General features: G+C 45.1%; 1 protein-coding gene across 2 annotated transcripts; it reads left to right on the top strand.

The window, feature by feature from the left end:
* Positions 1-3,045: 3,045 nt before the first annotated feature.
* Positions 3,046-13,791, top strand: LOC119301436 (CD2 antigen cytoplasmic tail-binding protein 2-like). Of its 2 annotated transcripts, none has more exons than XM_037578397.1 (10): positions 3,046-3,221; positions 3,348-3,564; positions 4,777-4,902; positions 4,991-5,143; positions 5,832-5,961; positions 6,090-6,131; positions 11,510-11,800; positions 11,908-11,959; positions 12,121-12,198; positions 13,239-13,791. In XM_037578397.1, the coding sequence occupies exons 1-10, from the start codon at positions 3,133-3,135 to the stop codon at positions 13,333-13,335; spliced, it is 1,275 nt and encodes a 424-aa protein (XP_037434294.1). In that variant the 5' UTR covers positions 3,046-3,132; the 3' UTR covers positions 13,336-13,791. The 2 variants fall into 2 exon arrangements, with proteins under 2 accessions (XP_037434294.1, XP_037434293.1); XM_037578396.1 differs by having other exon boundaries at positions 3,047-3,221; positions 11,510-11,809.
* Positions 13,792-18,899: the final 5,108 nt, after the last annotated feature.

An 18,899-nucleotide genomic window follows, 5' to 3' on the forward strand; every position in this document is an offset into this window, starting at 1 on the left:
ACAACAGTGGCCACCATGCATGCTCGTGCACTGGTGAACAAGAGGAACCCCCGTGCTTGCTCCGCTGCCATGCATACCCCCATGCTTGCTCTTCTGGTATGTGCGTGCTCCTGTGTATCCTGTCATGTGTGCTCGTGTTGCCTTTCTTCCCAGCAAGCGACTGCGTGGGATGAGCAGTACAACGAGCAGCAGACGAATGAATCGGCAATAGGAAGTGGGAGTTGCACCTCCTGCAGCCAGTTCACGCTCCCGATAAAAGACCGCCGGAAACGATAGAGCAAAGCCAGCGCTCGCACAATGATGGCCCACTATTCATCACATGGCCGCACGAGAAAATGCCCGCACGACACCATGCCCGCTGCACTACCGAGGAAGGGGTGGATCAGCTCGTCGTCTCCATCCTCGACGACCCCAGCATCAATCGTATCATGCACACGACTGGCTTCTCGATCTCCCAGGTCAGGGGGAGCATCGAGGGTGTCGCCATCTTGTCGTATTTCACCAGGAGGGACCAGAAAGGCGCTAGGGTGCTGCCTGTTTGAGGTACGAGTGCTCTTGATCCGGACTTCCGCGGCAGAGGTGGCCGTCGGCTGCTCTGCGTCATCGACATGGAGGCGGGACGGCCTGGAGGAGCGCCAATCGACTTCTTTACACGCTGGTTGGAGTGTGATTTTGCAGTTTAGCCCTTGGACACTCTGTTAATTTGGCGCATGTGTGACCCTGAGTGACATGGCTATGTTGATGGCGAAGTCAACTCGGTCAGAACCAGATGCGTCAGCGAAAACCGACTTTACTCACGCCCATGGTTGAATTATGAACGGGATTGAAAGTTTAGAGTGTATAGTAACCGGTTTTAAAGTTCGAGGTTGAATATTAAACCAAGTAGCAAGTTGAGGGTTAAAAAATGAACTTCTCTCGTTTTGAAATCTTGTGGGTTTCAGCTATAGCTTGCCTCAACTTATTTGAGATTGAAGATTTGTTGTTGTTGTTGTTGTTGTTGTTGTTGTTGTTGTATACCTGATATATATAAAAAAGTACATATGTGTAAGAAAAAAGAAGAAAAAACCAAAAGAAAACATGAAAGAAACAAATAAAATCAAAGAAGAAAAAGAACAACAAAAACAAATAAGAAAATAAAAAACCTAAAAGCCAAAGAAATAGCAAAAATATAGTGTACCAAGTAAAATCAATGAAAACCTTAAAGAAAAACATAGAAAGGAAAAAAAACAAGAAAGAAACAAAAGAAAACCCCAAAGAAAAACAGGAAACAGATGAGACACAATGAAAACCAAAAAACTCATAAAAACACAAAAAAAGAAAAAATAACATCTAAAAACCAGACAACCTGAACCATTATATACAACAAAAAACCACCAACCTACAGCTACGAAACGCAACTACCGAAAGGAATGACCGAAAGCAATAAGCTACTCCCTCCGTTCCATAATAAAATCGTTTTTATATTTTAGAACAGAGGGAGTAATTCATACCACTCTGTTCAAAATTTTTTTTCTCTCAAATGGATGTATCTAGCATCAAGTTAATGCTAGATACATCCATTTAAGAAACACGTTTGAGATAAGTTTTATCCGACGGAGAGAGTATGTGCGGACACTGCAGGCGAGGGGAGCTATCGTCTTGCTATAAGAGCATCTCCAACAGGCGCCCAACGCGCCGCGCGGTAAAAACGGATTTGGCGCGCGCCCATCGCCTGGTTTGGCGCAGCGCGCAGCGTTTGCTCCAACAGCCGCGCGCGTGCAGCTCCAGCAGGCGCGGTAAAATGCAGTGCGCGCTCATTCTACAATATTTTTTAAATTAAAATTACATAGATAAAAAACGATACAAAGATATTTTACATCGGTGCAACTACTACGGCATAGATAGATAGATAGAAACTACTACAACATACATAGATGAAAATTACTCCAAGTCACTATCATCACCATCATCACTTCTCGTCGGTGTCGTCCGAGGTTGAGAGCCATATGTCGTCCCAACGTTCATCGTCCGAGGTGAAGAATGACCTCCCACCTGCGAAGACGATGTCGCACTGCTTGTTCGCCACTGCCTTCCGCTGACGCCGGTCCACCAGCTCCAAGCGGCGCCTTGCCGTCCTCTCCGCCCAGTAGGCACGCTCGGCGTCGACGTTCTCTGGGTGGCGACGACGCCACTCCGCCATGGCTCGCTCGTCCTCTTCAGCGACAAGGAGACGGCGCTGCCACCGAGAGTGGTCGGCACGGTCCATGTCCGTGATGAGACACGGCGGAGGGGCGAGACGCTGCGCCTCCTCGCGCGTGAAGACGTCCCGGAAATTCATCTGCGACCGGGGCCTCTCCAAGCGCCACGCCGCCGCATCGTACGCGCGGGCCGCCTCGCGCGTACTCCGGAACGTCCCGAGGCCGAGCCGGACGTCGCCGGACTGTATCTCAGTGGAGTACCAGCCGTTGGGGCGCTCGCGGACGCCGCGAAAGCCCGAAGCACTCCGACGGCGCGGCGGCATGGTGGCGCGGTGGTGGCACAGAAAGCGGCGAAGCGGCGAGGTTGCGAGGAGAAGGGCGCGTGGCTGTCTGTTCTATGCGCGTGGCGAAGCGCGGGACTTTATAGGCGCGTGTGAAGCGGCGCGCCAAATCTACCGCGCCGCGTGCCGCTTTCTCCCGTGCGCGCAAACGCTTCCCACGCGCGGTAATTTCCCGCCACCGATGGAGCGCACGGAACCAACCGGCGCGCGTGAAAAACTGCTTTTACTGCGCGGGCGCGCGTTTTGCCGCATCTGTTGGAGATGCTCTAAGCGAGATATAGCTCCAGCGCTCTAGCCCTTAAAAAAAGGTCCAGCTCTCTGTAAGTACCATGTGTCGGGCCAGCAACGGGCCTTTTTTTTTTGCCTTTTGAGAATCAGCAACGGGGGGCTTTGCGTGACGTCTGGAAGGTGTGTGACAAGGCCGGCCTACAACCTTGGTTAGCAATCCTTTGCCTATCTGAAATCAACTTCCGCCCAGCCCAGCCCTTTCCTTCGGTCAATTTGAAATCAACCCACGAGAGAGAAAGCTGGCAAGGGCCCAAATATACAAGCGTGCTTCTGGTCTCTTCCTTCGCTCTGCCGTCACCGTCGCCGCTTCTGCTCGCCGCCGACCTATGGATCCCACGGCGCCGCAGCGCGGCACCAAGCGCCCCCTGCCCGCGACCGCCGCCGGGGACGAAGACGATGACCGCTCCGCCCTCGGGTAAGTCAACCCAACCCCCTCCCTCCGGCCTGACCCCTATCCGTTTTCTCCCGTTCTCCCCGGTACCCCGCGTTAGGGTTTCGCGCTCCGGTTCGGCTGATGTTTTCCATCTTTTCTCCTGTCAAGGGACCGCAAGGTGCGGTTCCCCAAGGGGAAGAAGGCCAAGTACCGCGACCCTGCTGCCGCTGGCAGCAGCGGGGAGGGGGGCGCCGCCGCGGAGGACATCGACGAGCTGATGAACCCCGAGCTCGCGGCGGTGAAGCGAGCGCGACGGCGCCACCGCAGGGAAGGGGACGACGCGCAGGGCACCGCCAACGTCAAGGGCTTCGAAATGCGCTACAAGGTATGCAGTGCTATTCCTGCCCTTGAGTTTCTTCAGAGGGCTTGATTTCTTATGTGGATCGGATAGATAGGATTCTTATGCAAGTGATTGTAGTCTTGTAGTTTCTAGTTTCTATGAAGTTTCGTCGGAATTTACAAGCTGCCATATGGCTGCGACCAGATGATGTCTAGGCAGAATTGGAGCTAGTTGATGCTATACTGTGTTGTCGTGCTACTTTTAAATGCATTTTTCTCACATGGCTGCGACCAATTAAACTATTAAACCATGTCCATTATGGATATTATTTGGTAACATGCCAACTTGGTGAAATTACCCAGTAACTTCAAATGATCCTGTATTTTTTGTGAAGGTTCTGATGGAAAATTGCAGTCCTGAGGGCACTAAAGATAAAAATAGAGGAGGTGTTTGCGTTTATGTATGGCCACTGGTCTAGCAAAACATCCGGTGATCAAACACCAAACAGAAAAACTAGTGGCATAGACCAGGCCTCTACCAATTGGTTTAGTATCTATGGTTAGATTACATAAATTATTAGTTGGGCATTTGTTTGGTTCATGTTGAAGCCATGGGCCTATGTTAAAGGATTAGGGCATATCCATTGCATAGGCGCTTGTATAGATGTTTAAGGATTAAAAATTAAAAAACGCTTCCTAGCGTTTGCGTAAGAGCCTGACTTTCCAACGCTGAGATGTTATGGGGCGCTAAGTCTCTCACTTAAAATCAGCCCATGTCAACTAGAGCGCCTGCTGCCAGACTTGGCAGCGCTAGCTAGCAGGCGCCAGGAAAAATTCTCCCAATGAGTGAAACATCCGAGATTAGGATCCCTAGCGTCCGTCCTTAGCGTCGCGTTGTACGTGCCCTTAGTGTTTCTTACGATGCATATTGCTCACATCTTAGCACGTTCTATGCAGGGAAGGATGCAGTTTTTTTTACATTGTTTTGGTAAAAAATGAACTTGATTATTTTACTATGCTTTTCAACTTACGACTGAAATATTACATAGCTGCTCTTTCATATTGCTTGGCTGTTGTATAAAATCCTGTGATCATGGCTTTTACTTAGCCTTTTTCATATTTTGACTTCTAAGCATGATAATATATTTATACCTGCACTTTGCCCTGCTTATCATTGGTAGTATGATTATTAGGCATAAGTTTGAAGCTAACCACTTTGCTATCATTGTCAGATAACACAGACTTTGATGTTCAACAGGACGACGCCAACTTTATCGATGATGGTATTGAGATAGAACCTTTTAACTTGGAGCAAGAGAGGGAAGAAGGATACTTTGATGAAAATGGGAATTTTGTGGAGTTTGCAAGAGGCAACGATATGAAGGTATGGTCTATTTTATGTTTATCGTCTTGGATGTTGCGCATGGAGTTACAATCTATAATTTGGTGACGCAATCACCTGTTTTGTACAGGATGCCTGGTTGGATAATGTTGAAGTAGACACCAAATTTGCTGGAAAGGTTCAAAAGAAAAAAGACAAAGAAGAGGAGTTCCAGGACCTTTCTTCTGATGATATTGGAAAGATAAAAAGGAGAATAGCAAACATGCTTGAACCAGCAGAAACGGTATGTTCAATTGCAGCTTCTGTATAGCTTTAACTTTAACATTGTGATAGTTACAAGAGGGGCACAAGGTTCCCTTGTTGTATTCTTGGCTTACCGGCAACATCACTAGAGAAATGATTTAGTGAATTAGTTTAACCGTAGTCTCAAGGTGCTTGGTGACATAAACCTGGCAGTGTGTTACTTTTTGCCCTTACATCCTTGCTGTATGGATAATCAATCGAATTGCACTGCATGTCTGTAACGCACAATGCTGTTTGTACTTATCATGTCTATTGGAGACTGAGGGAAGCATGCTCTTGATATGCTCGTGTGCTGCATTATCTTCTCTCAATGCTGAGGTTATAAACTTGATTTGTAACAAACGAATCCAGAAACTATTGCATTTTTTGCTTCACGGCATTTCTTGGAGCATATGCTTTTATTACAGATTGTATGCCAAATGTTCAGTAAAAAGTCTGATACAGTTATAACCTTAGAGTATGTGGTACACTTTTTTTTACCTGGATACAGCTTACAACCATGTCTGCTATGTCACATTGTTGTTGAATCTTTATAGACTTGTAGCAAAACATTGTATGAGTCAAAACCTATCATGAAACAAAGGAAACCATGTGAGACCTTTTTCTGTTAATAATGCACTCATGGGTTGAATGCATGTTAAATCTTTTCTTGAATGGTGTTCTGCCAGATAATTCAGGCTTTGAAACGATTGAAGAGTACATCTACTGACAATCGGGGAAGAATGACTGAGGGGACCAAGCACATATTTGATGAGCTGACAGAAGCTGCCATGAATCTAATGGAGAATGGGGAGTACAGTATGTGTTCCTTTTCTGTTTAACTTTTTTAGTTTGTTAGTTTTTAAACCATTCATTAATCATTTCGGTATGGCAATAACCTTCTCATGATCTGCATTCTTATATCGTTTTTTATTGTCCTGGTGTAGATGTATATTCAGATGATCGGGAGACATTTGTACGTGAGGCTGGTTAGTACCTCCCTTATTACTAACTTATCCATATCTTCTTTTTCTTATCACCATGTCTCAGTTTTGATACTACCACATGTTCCCATTCCCAACGTGAAAACAATATTGCATTAGTGTTACTAGTCAAAACTCAATAGGCGACAGTTAAAATGAACGCTATATGAAATGTGTGTGCTTAACGAATATGCTTAATATCAGCCATCACCAATCAGGTGCCAGTTTTGTGACATTGTTTCAGTAAAAGCTTGCAAGTCACATAGATATGCTACATTTTAGGTTATGTCTATTTCCAACAGAAACAGATCCATCTGTGTTACTGCAATTAATACATGAAATGAAGGGGCTGTTTGGATTGGGCCCAATCTTGCCCTACCAAATAATTGGCATGACCAATTCCAGGGCATGACCAAAAAATTGGCAAGTCATGGCTGTTTGGATTGTAGCCATTAGTACTTGCCAATTATTTGGCAAAACCATTGGATGTCATTTGGTTTGAAGCCAAATATTTGGCACCTTTCACTGGCATGTGTTTGGTTTGGTTTCAAAATTTGAAAAATGCATGCCAGCCAATAAAAGAACACTTGTGTGTAAACAAGTAGTCACATATCACATGCTACAAAAAAAATTGAATTAACCAAAACACATACGCACACAAACTATGCATTTCCAGAACTTCAGAATGACATAACTAAACTCATACATTAAGTAGCTCATATATTGTTTGATACATGATAGACAAAATAAGGTTCACATACTTTACCATACCATCTAGGACATAACAGCCAGCCATGCACCAAATGCACTCCATACAAACAGTACATGATGCACCCAAGTTCGCTGTATATAGACAAAATATGCATGACGATGTTATCCATGCTCCCACTAGGTGTTAAAGCGTTCCTAGCGATATAAACAAAAGGTTGCCACAAACTCTATCTAATCATGTGGCAATTCAGTGAGCAGCCGCAGATCCATCATTGCCACCTTCATGAAACTGAGGCTCAAAGTAGCTAATGACCCACTCTCGAAGAATTGTTTCATCGGCATAGTTAAGATAGCTACGGAAGATATCTTGGTCTGGCTTGGATAGATAGGCAACAATCTCAAGTTTATCCTTAGCTGGGATGGTAAGGGCATTGATCTGCTTCCAAAGATTTGCATAAGGATCTGCAGGTTGCATTGGATGCAAGGGATTCAGCTAGCTTCTTGATACTGGTTACCATATCATCATTAGATACCTTGCCCTTCTTGTTTGCTTTCCCCTTGGTTGGCTTCTTGGAAGGTGATGATGACACACACTTGCGCTTCTTGTTTAATGGATTGCCATCCAAGTCGACTTTAGGACTGTGACGGTCAATAGTGTCAGAGTCAGCTTCATCACTGTCTACTGGAATTAGATTTCCCTCAAGTTCCCTCACATCCTCGCTGTCATCACTAGCATCATCCACATTGACAGTGGTTTGGTCAACTGCGAGTGAGCCATCAGCATGAGATTGATCCAAGAATAACTCTTCCAATTGATGAAAGAACCTAATGGGTCTGGTATGATAATTGACTGCAGTTTTCTGCACACAAGGTAAGGTAAAAAGAGTAAAATAATGATGTAATGAACACAAAACATGAGAGAAGTTGCAGGTATAAAAAAACACAACAAGAGACAGTGAATATGAAGCATACATATATATAGACAATAGCAGCTATCCACTCATTTTTAGATCAGACCATGATATAAATAAGAGAAAAAAATAATAAGAACTTACATTGAGTCTTTGCTTTTCTGACTCAGAAAGTGTGAATGTGAAAGTGGTTCTGTCAAGGCCATTGCCACTATTGGCCATGGCACGACGCACCCAGCCCCACTTCTCCTTGCATTGACGATAGTGTCGATCCACTTGGGTTTGAGTGACACCAAGCGAAAACTTGCCATTTAGAGCATCAGCACATTGCAAGTGGTGTTGTTTCTTGAACTTGAAAGTTGCAGGTTTGTCCTTACGAAGGTCGATATACCATTCAAGCATAAACCTTGTCGCCTCGTCAGTCCAGGTTATGTACTTATCACCAGGATTGGAGTCCTCCTCGGTCTTCAGAGTGAGCTTATGCTTCCCCATGACCTACAGATAGGTCACCATTGCAAACAACTACTCCCTCTGTCCCAGAATATATAAGAACGTTTTTGACACTATGCTAGTGTTAAAAACGTTCTTATATTTTGGGACGGAGGGAGTAGTTATTAAGAAAGTGAGTTGGAAGCAAAAACCCTCAAAAAAATGTCAGCATACGAACATGAAGCATCACAGATCTAACTTATAGCAGGACAGAACTAAACTTATTTAATAGGACAGAGAGACCAGATTAAATTGAAATAAGTCAAACAATATTACGAGGATACGATAATTTACACAAAGTCATTAAAATAGAACACTACATCGTTCAATTTGCCCTCGCATGGAAATACATCGAAGGTACAGTACATCCTTCAAATGTTCCCTCACATGGAAATACATCAAAGGTACAGTACATCCTTCAAATGTTCCCTCACATGGAAATACATCAAAGGTATAGTACATCCTTCAAATGTTCCATCACATGGAAATACATCAAAGATACTAAGCTGGGATAGCATCAGCCTCATTGTCACGTGCACTCTCTCTATCTGTCCACATTTGCTGAGCGATTAAATCTCGCTTGGCAGCCCACTCACGTATGTCAGCCTCTTGATCACGAACCCGCCCACTACTCCTAGGGAGGTTGGCATACCATGTCGCCTCATCCACAACATAATCATCTGGACCATTTTCTAATATCCAATTGTGCAAAGCACAACAAGCAACTACCACTTTAATCTGAGATTTTATAGGTATGAAGGGCCTTTGAGTAAGAATCTTGAAGCGACTCTTAAGAGTCCCAAATGCCCGTTCAACTGTGGTCCTAAGTGATGAATGGCGGTGGTTGAACAATTCTTTTGGGGCAATTGGGTCACGGTCTCCAGCAAATTCATTTAGGTGGTAGCGCACACCACGATAAGGAGGTAATATCCCCGGCCTCGCAGCATACCCAGCATCAGCCAAGAAATATTTCCCTACAGTCATGTTGTATTAACAGTGAGTTAAAGTCAAGTTGGCACAACACAGTGACAAACATGTATGTTACGTTGTATATGTACCTTCGGGTATTTTTAATCCCCCTGGACGTGTGAGGGCATCTTTTAGCACAAGAGAATCATGGGCAGAGCCCTCCCAACCAGCTAGAACATATGTGAATCGAAGGTCGAAGTCAACAACTGCTAGCACATTTTGGGAGGGGTATGACTTGCGACCCCTAAACTTGTCGACCATGTGGGCAGGAACACAAGCCTTAACATGAGTGCCATCTAGTGCCCCTATGCATCCCTATGAATATGAGAAAGGGGAGTTCATGTCAAGCTTGGGTTAGGTCGATCTTGTATAATCAGTAATAAATCTACGGTCTAAGGGTTACCTCAAAATACGGGTAGAATCTGTCCGGGCTGCTAGTGATTTTTGTGTGTGTGTCCGTTGATCTAACGTAAATGAGATCACGAGCTAACTCCCCCATCGCACGAAGAACAATATTGAAATATCTGCTCACTGTTTCACTAGATCGCCAGAACCAAAATCCAATGGATGAATTTGTGTGATGCTGACCGATCTTGTATAGGAACATTGCTACTTGTTCCTCTACTGAAACATGTAGTGTATCACTTAACAACTTTTTCTGCCTGAGCCTAATGCATAGCTTGTAAAACACAGCTCGAGACATCCGCAGTTGCTTGATACATATTGCATCGGATATGTCAATTAGCCTAACCAGGACATTTAGTCCTGTAGATGTCTCTCTCAACTAGTGGACCATACTTTCTTCCTCCACTTCTAAATTTTCTATCATCTCTGTTTCTATACCAAAGAGCCAAGAGAAGAACAATGACATACAGAGTTCTCTGCCACAACATGGTGAGATAATAATATCTTTGCTGATCCAAGTCCATCTGAATCAATATAATAAGTACATTAATATGAATGATCTAAATCATATTTACATTGTACAAAATCAGAGCTGCTTATAACTAATAATACTGATGAGTAACTTATAAAAAGATCCACCTAAATCATTAACAAAAAATACAGATATGTGCTTGACTATTTGTGAATCAGAAATAAGAGACAGAGATAATAAGTCCCAATCAACAATTAATCATATATGTCCAGCCGGCTTCTAAGAAATTTATGGACAACAATGTTCTAAAAACAGAGGTCGTATGGACTCATAACTAGCTCTGTGTCAAATATCCTTCTCATGTCCTAATTTCTAGTGCCTTGGCTGCCTTTTCAAGACTTCACAGATGCTGCATATGGAGATCTAAGACTGGGAGCAGGGGCAAAGGGCATGGATTTGGTAGGCAAGTACTTAGATCTAGCAAGTATATACGTACGTGCAGCATATCACCAATTAAAATGGTCAGATTGAAGCAAATCATGCCAAGAGAAAAGGGGATCGGGGTGGGATTGAAGGGGATTTGAGCTGCTGACCGTGGTTGGATTGAGAGATGAGAACGAGAGACGGAGCAACGCCGGCGGCGGCCGGAGAAGCTCGTACTGTCGCAGGAATCCGGCGGCCTTGGCGATAGCTGCAGATCTTGCCCTCCGCTCGCTCCTGTGTGTTTGCCTGGGATGAGAAGAGGAAAGTGAAGGAACCGACGAGGAAATTTCGCTGCCTACCTTCTATACTCGGCGTTCAGTTCGCGCGCGACTTGATGCGGCCAATTTTTTGGCGGCTGATTTCCGCGCCGCCGTTTCGCCCGCGATTTGGAAAAAATTGATGCGGGCGCGCTGGGGCGAGCCAAAATTGGTCGTGATCCAAGTGGAGGCCAAAAAGGTCGTGCGTGACCAATATTTTGGTAAGGCAACTATTGGTAGTCATCCAAACAGCCCCGAATACTTACCACCCATTTGAATCCATTCACCCGCTTGAATGAATAGAAGTACTTTAGATGGTTCGTGCTACTGCTATCACCTATTCTGGAGCTAGCACCATTGTCCATACAAAATGAGTGTTGACATAACTTAGTCAAGCTAACATGATGGCTCATTAAACAAACACACAATATATTTTCCCCATTCAAAAGATGACCCACCGGTAGATGAACTAAGAATCTACCCAGCTTACAAAAGGTGATGGTAGAAAATGATAAGAAGCAGATAGAGCCTGTTGGTCTAAATCCATGCGGATATTTGCTACTTTTATGAATAGTCTTGTAGCTGTAGAGCATTGTGCTTTTTTATGCTTATTGTAAATTATTCCTTAATATTGTCTCAATGGGGATCGCACCTGATTACATGTTTCCATCATTTTGCGTTTTGCAGAGGGTTATGAACGTCTAGCACGTGCCCGACTTGGCATACCAGAAGTTGAAGAAGATATATTTGCAGACGCCACAGAGAGTGGCCCGACTACCACGTCCTTACTGGAGATGGACAGTGGTCCTTCAGCTGCCAATACCTCTGCGACAACTGCTATAGCAAATGATGATGATAATAACTTTGACATGTTTGGTGAAAATGACGACACTGATGTCAATCCTGATTCTGATGCAAAAACTTTAGATTCAGGTTCCAATCCCGAGCCAGTACCACAAGATGCTTCTGGAACCTCAGGTGCTGAAAGTAAGCTTTTATCTCAGTGAATTTCATGCTCTCTCCTTTTATTTTTTGTCAAGAATCATGTCTGTACTTGTTAGCAACTCTTTTGGTTATTCTTGCAGAGGTTGGTAATGGAAGTGCAGACTCAGATTATGTCTACGATCCATCGTCAGGGTAGGTTATAGATCTTACTTTATAGTAATTTGCTGCAGTTACACTCTAATTATATAATTTAGTTTTTCGTTACAGCAAGAGATATGTAGTTAGCAGCTGACTGTTGTACTGTTGATCTCATCACTTGCGTTGATTATACTCCCTTATTGGTTTTCATGCAGTTACTATTACAGCAGCAGCACAGGCTATTACTATGATGCTGCATCTGGGTGTTATTGCGCTGCATCTACAGGAACCTGGTATTTCTTTTTGTGTTTTTCTTTCATTCACAATCAATTAATGTTTCTTTCTGTGTGTCTGACCACTTTTTTGTGGGTGCATCAACTTGCTTTCTAGTATGGTTCCCTTTTGGTTAGTATGCTTGTGGTAATTACAGTATGACCTGCTTAGAGGAATCGTATACCGTGGAATAATTATGATGTGGATGAAGTTATCATGTTCACGTGGGCGTTATCCAAATAGGGGAGTAGATCATGGTAGTTAGGATTGGATCCTTGAATCTTTGTAGCGAGTTTGTTATTTCTTAGTGTAGTTCTGGTTATCCGGGAATGATCCGAGGTTCATTGCAGTCATTTTCGGTTATAGAGGAATTGCTTATTGTTTTATTTCACAGTGATTTTTCATTGGGTTGCGTTGTAATGTTAATCTAATTGCATCATCATGATAAAGTGGATAAGCGTGATTCCAGGTTTACTGCCAGTTGCTCTCAATTGCTAGCCTGTTATTTTTTTTACATGTAACATGTGTCCACTTATAACCATTGTAATAAAAGATGTACCCCATATATAATAAGGGTGTATCCCATATGAAAAGTAGCTTGATTGTAGGCAAGTAATCACTGACCACTGCTAGTGAAGCATCCATACCTAATTACCTCAAGCATCCCAGTATCCCTGAGCATTTCAGCTCGAGTTGTTTTTTGTTTCTAGTTTGATGCATGTCCAGTTGACCATAGAACTGCAGAATGCGTCCAACAAAGCTTTTGACACAAGAAATATCCAGAACGTAAGGGAAAACTAGCTTTGTCAGTTTGAACAGGACACACTGGTTTGTGGAAACGAGTACCAGATCCAAACCGTGCTGTTACCATAATCTCGTGTAACTGAGTGATGGATATGCTGGCTCTGCAATTTTCCATTTTTAGAACAAAGTTGCTTGTCGGCATCCATATCATATAACTGCAGTATTTTCGTAGTTGATATACCATATGACTGAGTCCTTGCTGCAGGTCTCTGAATGCTGGCAGTATCTGTGCTGATGTGCTATATGGTATTTGCAGGTACTCGTACGATGAACAATCAGGCACATACACAGAAATGCACGGCGAACAAACCGGCATGCACAAAGAAGTAGAGGGAGAGGGGGTCAAGGAGTAGACGAGGTGTAACAGTTTGCCCCCAAGATAGGTGGTTTCTACTCCCCAGTGTTTTGTTGATGCGGTGTAGCTTCAGTATGCAGTAGAGCTGTAGAGGCCCCCTGGATCTCAACTATCATGTTGACGAGGAAAAGAGCTGGTTACTGATGATTGTAGGATGTTAATTGAAGTTCATGCGATCATCCACGGAGCGTTTGCCCAGTTATGAGTTGTCGTTTTTCTCTAACCATTTGCCGACTGGCCCACCATGTTCATGCAGAAAGGAAACCTGTAACATGTGTTATGATACATCGCCCTTTGTGAAATTGGAACCTCACTGTAACTTGTTGGACCATATACGTAGAAGTAGGATGATAGTTGGTCCTGATTGAAGTTGCTTTGACAGAGAAGGTTTTGTAGCGCTGAATGTTGCGTACTTGGCATACCACGAGCACTTAATTTTCTCTTCGTTGCTCTATGCACCTGAGTTTCCCACATGGAAATTCCACTTTTTTTGTTAATACATAATCAGGACTAATGGCATGTATATATATATATATATATATATATGTATATATATATATATGTGTGTGTGTGTGTGTGTGTGTGTGTGTGTGTGTGTGTGAAAAAGCATGTAGAATTGTGGCTGCTTAGGGAGATGCAGCTCGTGACCAAATCGAACGGAGATCCGACGGAACATTCCGAGAAGAGTCGGTTATTCGCAAGGCCAAGCGCTGGCCGTCGTAGTCGCCCAGTTTCATGACAGAATTTATCATTCGTGTGTGGTACTCCTTCATCTCATAATGTAAGATGTTTTAAAAAAATGTTGTACATTAATGAGACGGAGGGAGTAGAAACTAGTAAGCGCGAGTGTTTTCATGCGGCTTGCTAGCTCGATAATTTTACTACTAATACCTCGTAGGAATATACTCGCAAACGATACCGTATGCGCATTTTCAGCATTCGATATGCAGGATATAGGAGGATGTCAACTGTAATGCTTGGCATAAGACACGTATACCATCTGCACCAGATCCGGGTAAAACATCCATCTGTCAGATCGGTCAATAGATATTTGTGGTTACCTTTTTGCACCGGTGAGTCAAAGTCAAAACCCCATCTTGTGTTCACACGCAGCATGTACGTGCAGCTGCTACAGTCAGTTACTGCTAGCCGAAGAGGATGCATGCAAGTTGCGACAACTAGTACTCCTAGCCAGCTACAGGATCCAGCCTGCGTTCACACGATCGTAGTAGTACCCCTATATTTTTTCATGGTAATACGTGTCATTTATATCGTAAGGGTCATAGTACAAGTCACGTACGTACCGACCTGACAAAACTGAAAAGACAGCAGAACGCTAGCCTTTGCACACAGGAACACCAGCCAAGAAGTAAAATTATAAACAAGACTGAAGAATCCTCTGAGCTTGACACCAACGACCGTCACCTGTCTCTGGCACCACCATAGCAGCCACCAAAAGAGAAAATGACGGGTCACCTCCACACCCGAGCTCGACGCGGCTCCATCGCTGATATGCAGCTTTGCGGACCTCCAAGGTGGCTCGCCAATAAAGGCGAAACCATTGCCGTTGAACGAATCAGACCGGGGCAACACCCCGGACACGTCATCGAACTCCAGATCTGGCACTCCCCAACTAAGACGTTGGAGGAGGAAACCATACCTGCCTGCCACGAACCACGAACCCAGATCCACCATCTTCCAGATGTTGTCGATGCAGACCACAATCTGCATCCGCTCCTGAACTACCTCCCAAGCTCCACGCCGGCGCTGGAGCAAACGTCATCGCAACAACGGAGCCCAAGGACACAGGTCCACCACGAGGATGCCGCCGCTGCCGCACCATCCTCGCTTGAACAGTCTGGTTTCCAAATCCACCCCAAAAGCAGATCGCTTTGTTGGGAAAGGATCTGAAGATTTATTAGTTGGCGCCGCCATCACCATAGCCGAAGCCATGACGATGAACAACCCAAAATCCTAAAAAACTAATACCTAAATCAATCCACACGCGCAGATCCGGCGGCTCCCCTCACCATCGAGACCGAGGTCGTCAGCAGAGGGGAGCCGCCGGAGGACGGCGGCGAAGGAAGGCGGCCCTGGCGGCACGAGGCGAGATCGCCTTTCTTTCTTCTCCCCGAAGAAAGAAAACGCTGCTAGCTGCTAGTAGTACCCCTATACGTGCAGCTGCTCTTAGCCACAGGAGGATCTACTCGAGTACCGTATCCAAACTGTCGCGTCTCATGGATGAACTACACGTACGCCTTGATATCCAAAAGACCCTTCCATCGGTTCTCACACGTGCAAGTGCAAGTCAAGTCAAGGCTCGCCCGTGCAAGCTCCGAGACCAGTACTAGTATACGTCCGATCTGACACCTGCCCGACAAAACATATGGAGACGTATACATACACGTACGCACGCATGCACGCACGCATGAAATCAAGCGTGACCATGCACCAAAGACGACTACCGGACAGACAAATTGACGCATATGTTGGTCAGAGCGCGCGAGCAAGGCCGGTCTTGGTCGATGGGGCGAGCTCACATGAACCACGTCCGGATACGGAAACAGCCACGCCGCACGCGTGCGTGCGTGCGTACGTGCGCGCAAGCTACCTAGCTCCATCTTCTTGCATTCGGTTGTACGTACGCGTGACCCGGATCGGCTCTGTTATACGTACCTAGCTCCACGAATCCGTTCCAAGCTCGCACCCGTGATGCCCGGATACGGTGCGCAGAAGAGTGTGCCATCTCCGTACCCCGATCCCCTCATACAATTCCAACACTCCAGACCAACGGATGATTTGACCACCGGCCGTGCATGATCGAGCAATGCCTAGCAAGCTGCGTATAAATACGGAGCTTGCATTCTTAGCATGCACCTTTATTATCCGAACCTATATACAGTTCCGGTAGACGACCGACCAGAGCAACGGAGTGCAGCGGCGGTTGCTACTACTAAGACTACGACGATGTGCGCCACCGAGGAAGAGAACAAGCAGCACGGCCGTACGCTTGGGGCGGCGGCGAGCAAGGGCGGGCCGTCCGTCGAGGCGCTGGCCATGGCCGGCGCACGCCGCTGCATGCCGGCGGCGGCGTGCTGCTCCGAGCCCGACCACGTCGAGGACGACGACGCCGCCACGCCGCCGGAGCACCTGCGCGCCTTCGAGGCGTTCCTGGAGGAGGTCGTGCCGGTGGGCATGATCATGGCGTCGCGGCGGGAGGAGGAAGCGCGCCTCCGTCGTGGCGGGAAGCCGCGGAGCTACGACGACGACGTCAAGGAGAAGCTCAAGCTGTGGGCCAGGGCAGTGGCCAGGGAGACCACGGGAGGAAGGAGATGAGTTGTAGAGTGGCTACACGTACACGTGCGTGCAATTAGGACTCATGATTCAATTTGTTTCTTCGTGGAGCTAAAAATAGCTAAGCTAAGTTACGCCAAAAAGGAGAGCTAGCTAGGTTCTGTTCAATTCGTTCTGTTGATGACTTTGTAATTGTTATGTCTGTCTGCACATACACGGCCAGTGACATTCTATGGGAATTGTTAAAAGTATAGTACTCCAGTGTTCTTTGATCAAGAGGGTAAGAATTTGAGTACTCCTCTATAACACAACAATTCCTAGACACCACAAAGAAATATAGGACGTGCATGGTTTGTGGTCTGCATGAGCGTGGCTCGTTTAACCTCACGTAGTATTTTCCTTTTTCTCTTATACACTACGTAAAGAAATATAAAATTTTAGATCAATAAAAATCTTATATTTCTTTACACAGGGAGTATTTAGTATCGACCTAGGTCATCTCTACTATATATTTAGTATCGATCAATAAAATACTATCTTATATCTTCTACATAAAGTATACTACTGGATTTGTATTTGACGAAAGAGGTTTTCTAGGGTACATTTTTTGACTTGGTATCCAGTTTATATTTTATTATTTTTGCGAATGACATTTTACTAGTTAAAATATGGTCAATTTTTGATTTTTTTAATGAAATCCAATAAACCAGGACAAAGCAAGTACCTAAAACAATCAAAAGTTGGCCTCGGAGGAATGGTCTGTAGTTTCAGGGCTAGCTCTGCTTGACCGTAGGCAACACAAAGCACCGACATTTCTCCTTTACTAGGTTTTCATGTGAGCATTGAAACTCAGACGGGTGAAATTGTTGCAAGAAGCAGATCAGATGGCCGAGAGTTCGAGGACTTGAAGAAGCCGCCTTATTCGACATCTGTTAGGAAGAGAGATATGTGGGCTAGGCTACATCTTCCTCTCTTCACTTATGTAGATCGCAAGCAAATAACGATTCTCTTATGATGGCTTCGTCTTTTTTCTTAAGTTGTGATCTAAATTCATATATATAGTATAAAGGCTATAACTTCTAACGCAGCCAAGCGGAGGCCCGTCACGGAGAGGCTTGGGCCGTAGCGGAGCGGAGTCTGAAGTTAACCCATATTGGCCCGCCCTTTGCCAGGGACTCTTGGGGGTTGTGACACCCCCCTCCCCCGTGCGTGTGAGGTATGGATCAGTATCGACCTAGGTTGCCTCTACTACATATATTCTTTGTAAGCCGCCGCATAGGATACATTGATCAGATGTAAATCCTTGGGATTTGTAACATCTCTCGATATAGTCAAGTTTCATTTGCTGGCACCCGTGATTTTTTCTCCTTCGTGTTGGAGGGGGTTTTCACGATAAATCTTGTGTCCCTCCACTACAAAAAACACTTTCTTGACTCGTGTTGGAGGGGGTTTTCATGCTAAATCTTGTGTCCCTCCACTACAAAAAAACACTTTGTTTATAATATGTGTTTGTTATAGTAGGTCATGTTTCCTGTCATGCATGTACATCCGTGATGACTTTATGACAGAATCAATATAGTCATACATGCGTTGTCGCGGAAGTGTTCCATAAAAATAATCCATTTTTCATCGCGGAAGTGTACACTTCCATGATTATAAATGGCACATCATGAAAGTGATTTCATCAAGGGTAACCGACATGGGGCAGCCATCGTAACGGGTCGCTATCAAGCTATCGGGTGTCGGTTTTGGATCTGATACCCGTTAACAACCCCGGCCAATGGCGATTTTCCGCGTATCAATTTCTCATTTGCCTACTAAACCACGTGTCTGCTTTACGTTGCGACAGATGTCGCACATCCAACGTACGATACATGCCACTGAAAAGGAGACACATGGCAGGGCCCAACAATGGTCCATTTACTTAAAAAGGCCAGCCCAATCAGAGGCCCACAAAATTTAGAGAAAAGTTAGTGAGCCGGCCCACTAACGGCCTCCTTGCGCATGGCCCATCGGCAGTTCTGGTCCATTAACAGTTCGCCATATATACGGGCCAAACTATGGCCTTGTGTGTTTTTGGCCTCTTAACGGCCCGTTCCAGAGTTGGGCCAATTCCAGCCCGGTGCATCTTTCGGTGTGTTAATGACCGACGGTAACTTGGGCTATTTGTGGCCTGACGTAACATTCAGCCTCAGGTGATTTGGATGCTTGTTTATTTGGTTCTGTGCAGAAACAGAAACTTTTGCGTCTAGTATTTGAATTTTCATT

This window comes from Triticum dicoccoides, chromosome 5A (genome assembly GCF_002162155.2).
Source record: "Triticum dicoccoides isolate Atlit2015 ecotype Zavitan chromosome 5A, WEW_v2.0, whole genome shotgun sequence".
Classification (NCBI taxonomy): domain Eukaryota; kingdom Viridiplantae; phylum Streptophyta; class Magnoliopsida; order Poales; family Poaceae; genus Triticum; species Triticum dicoccoides.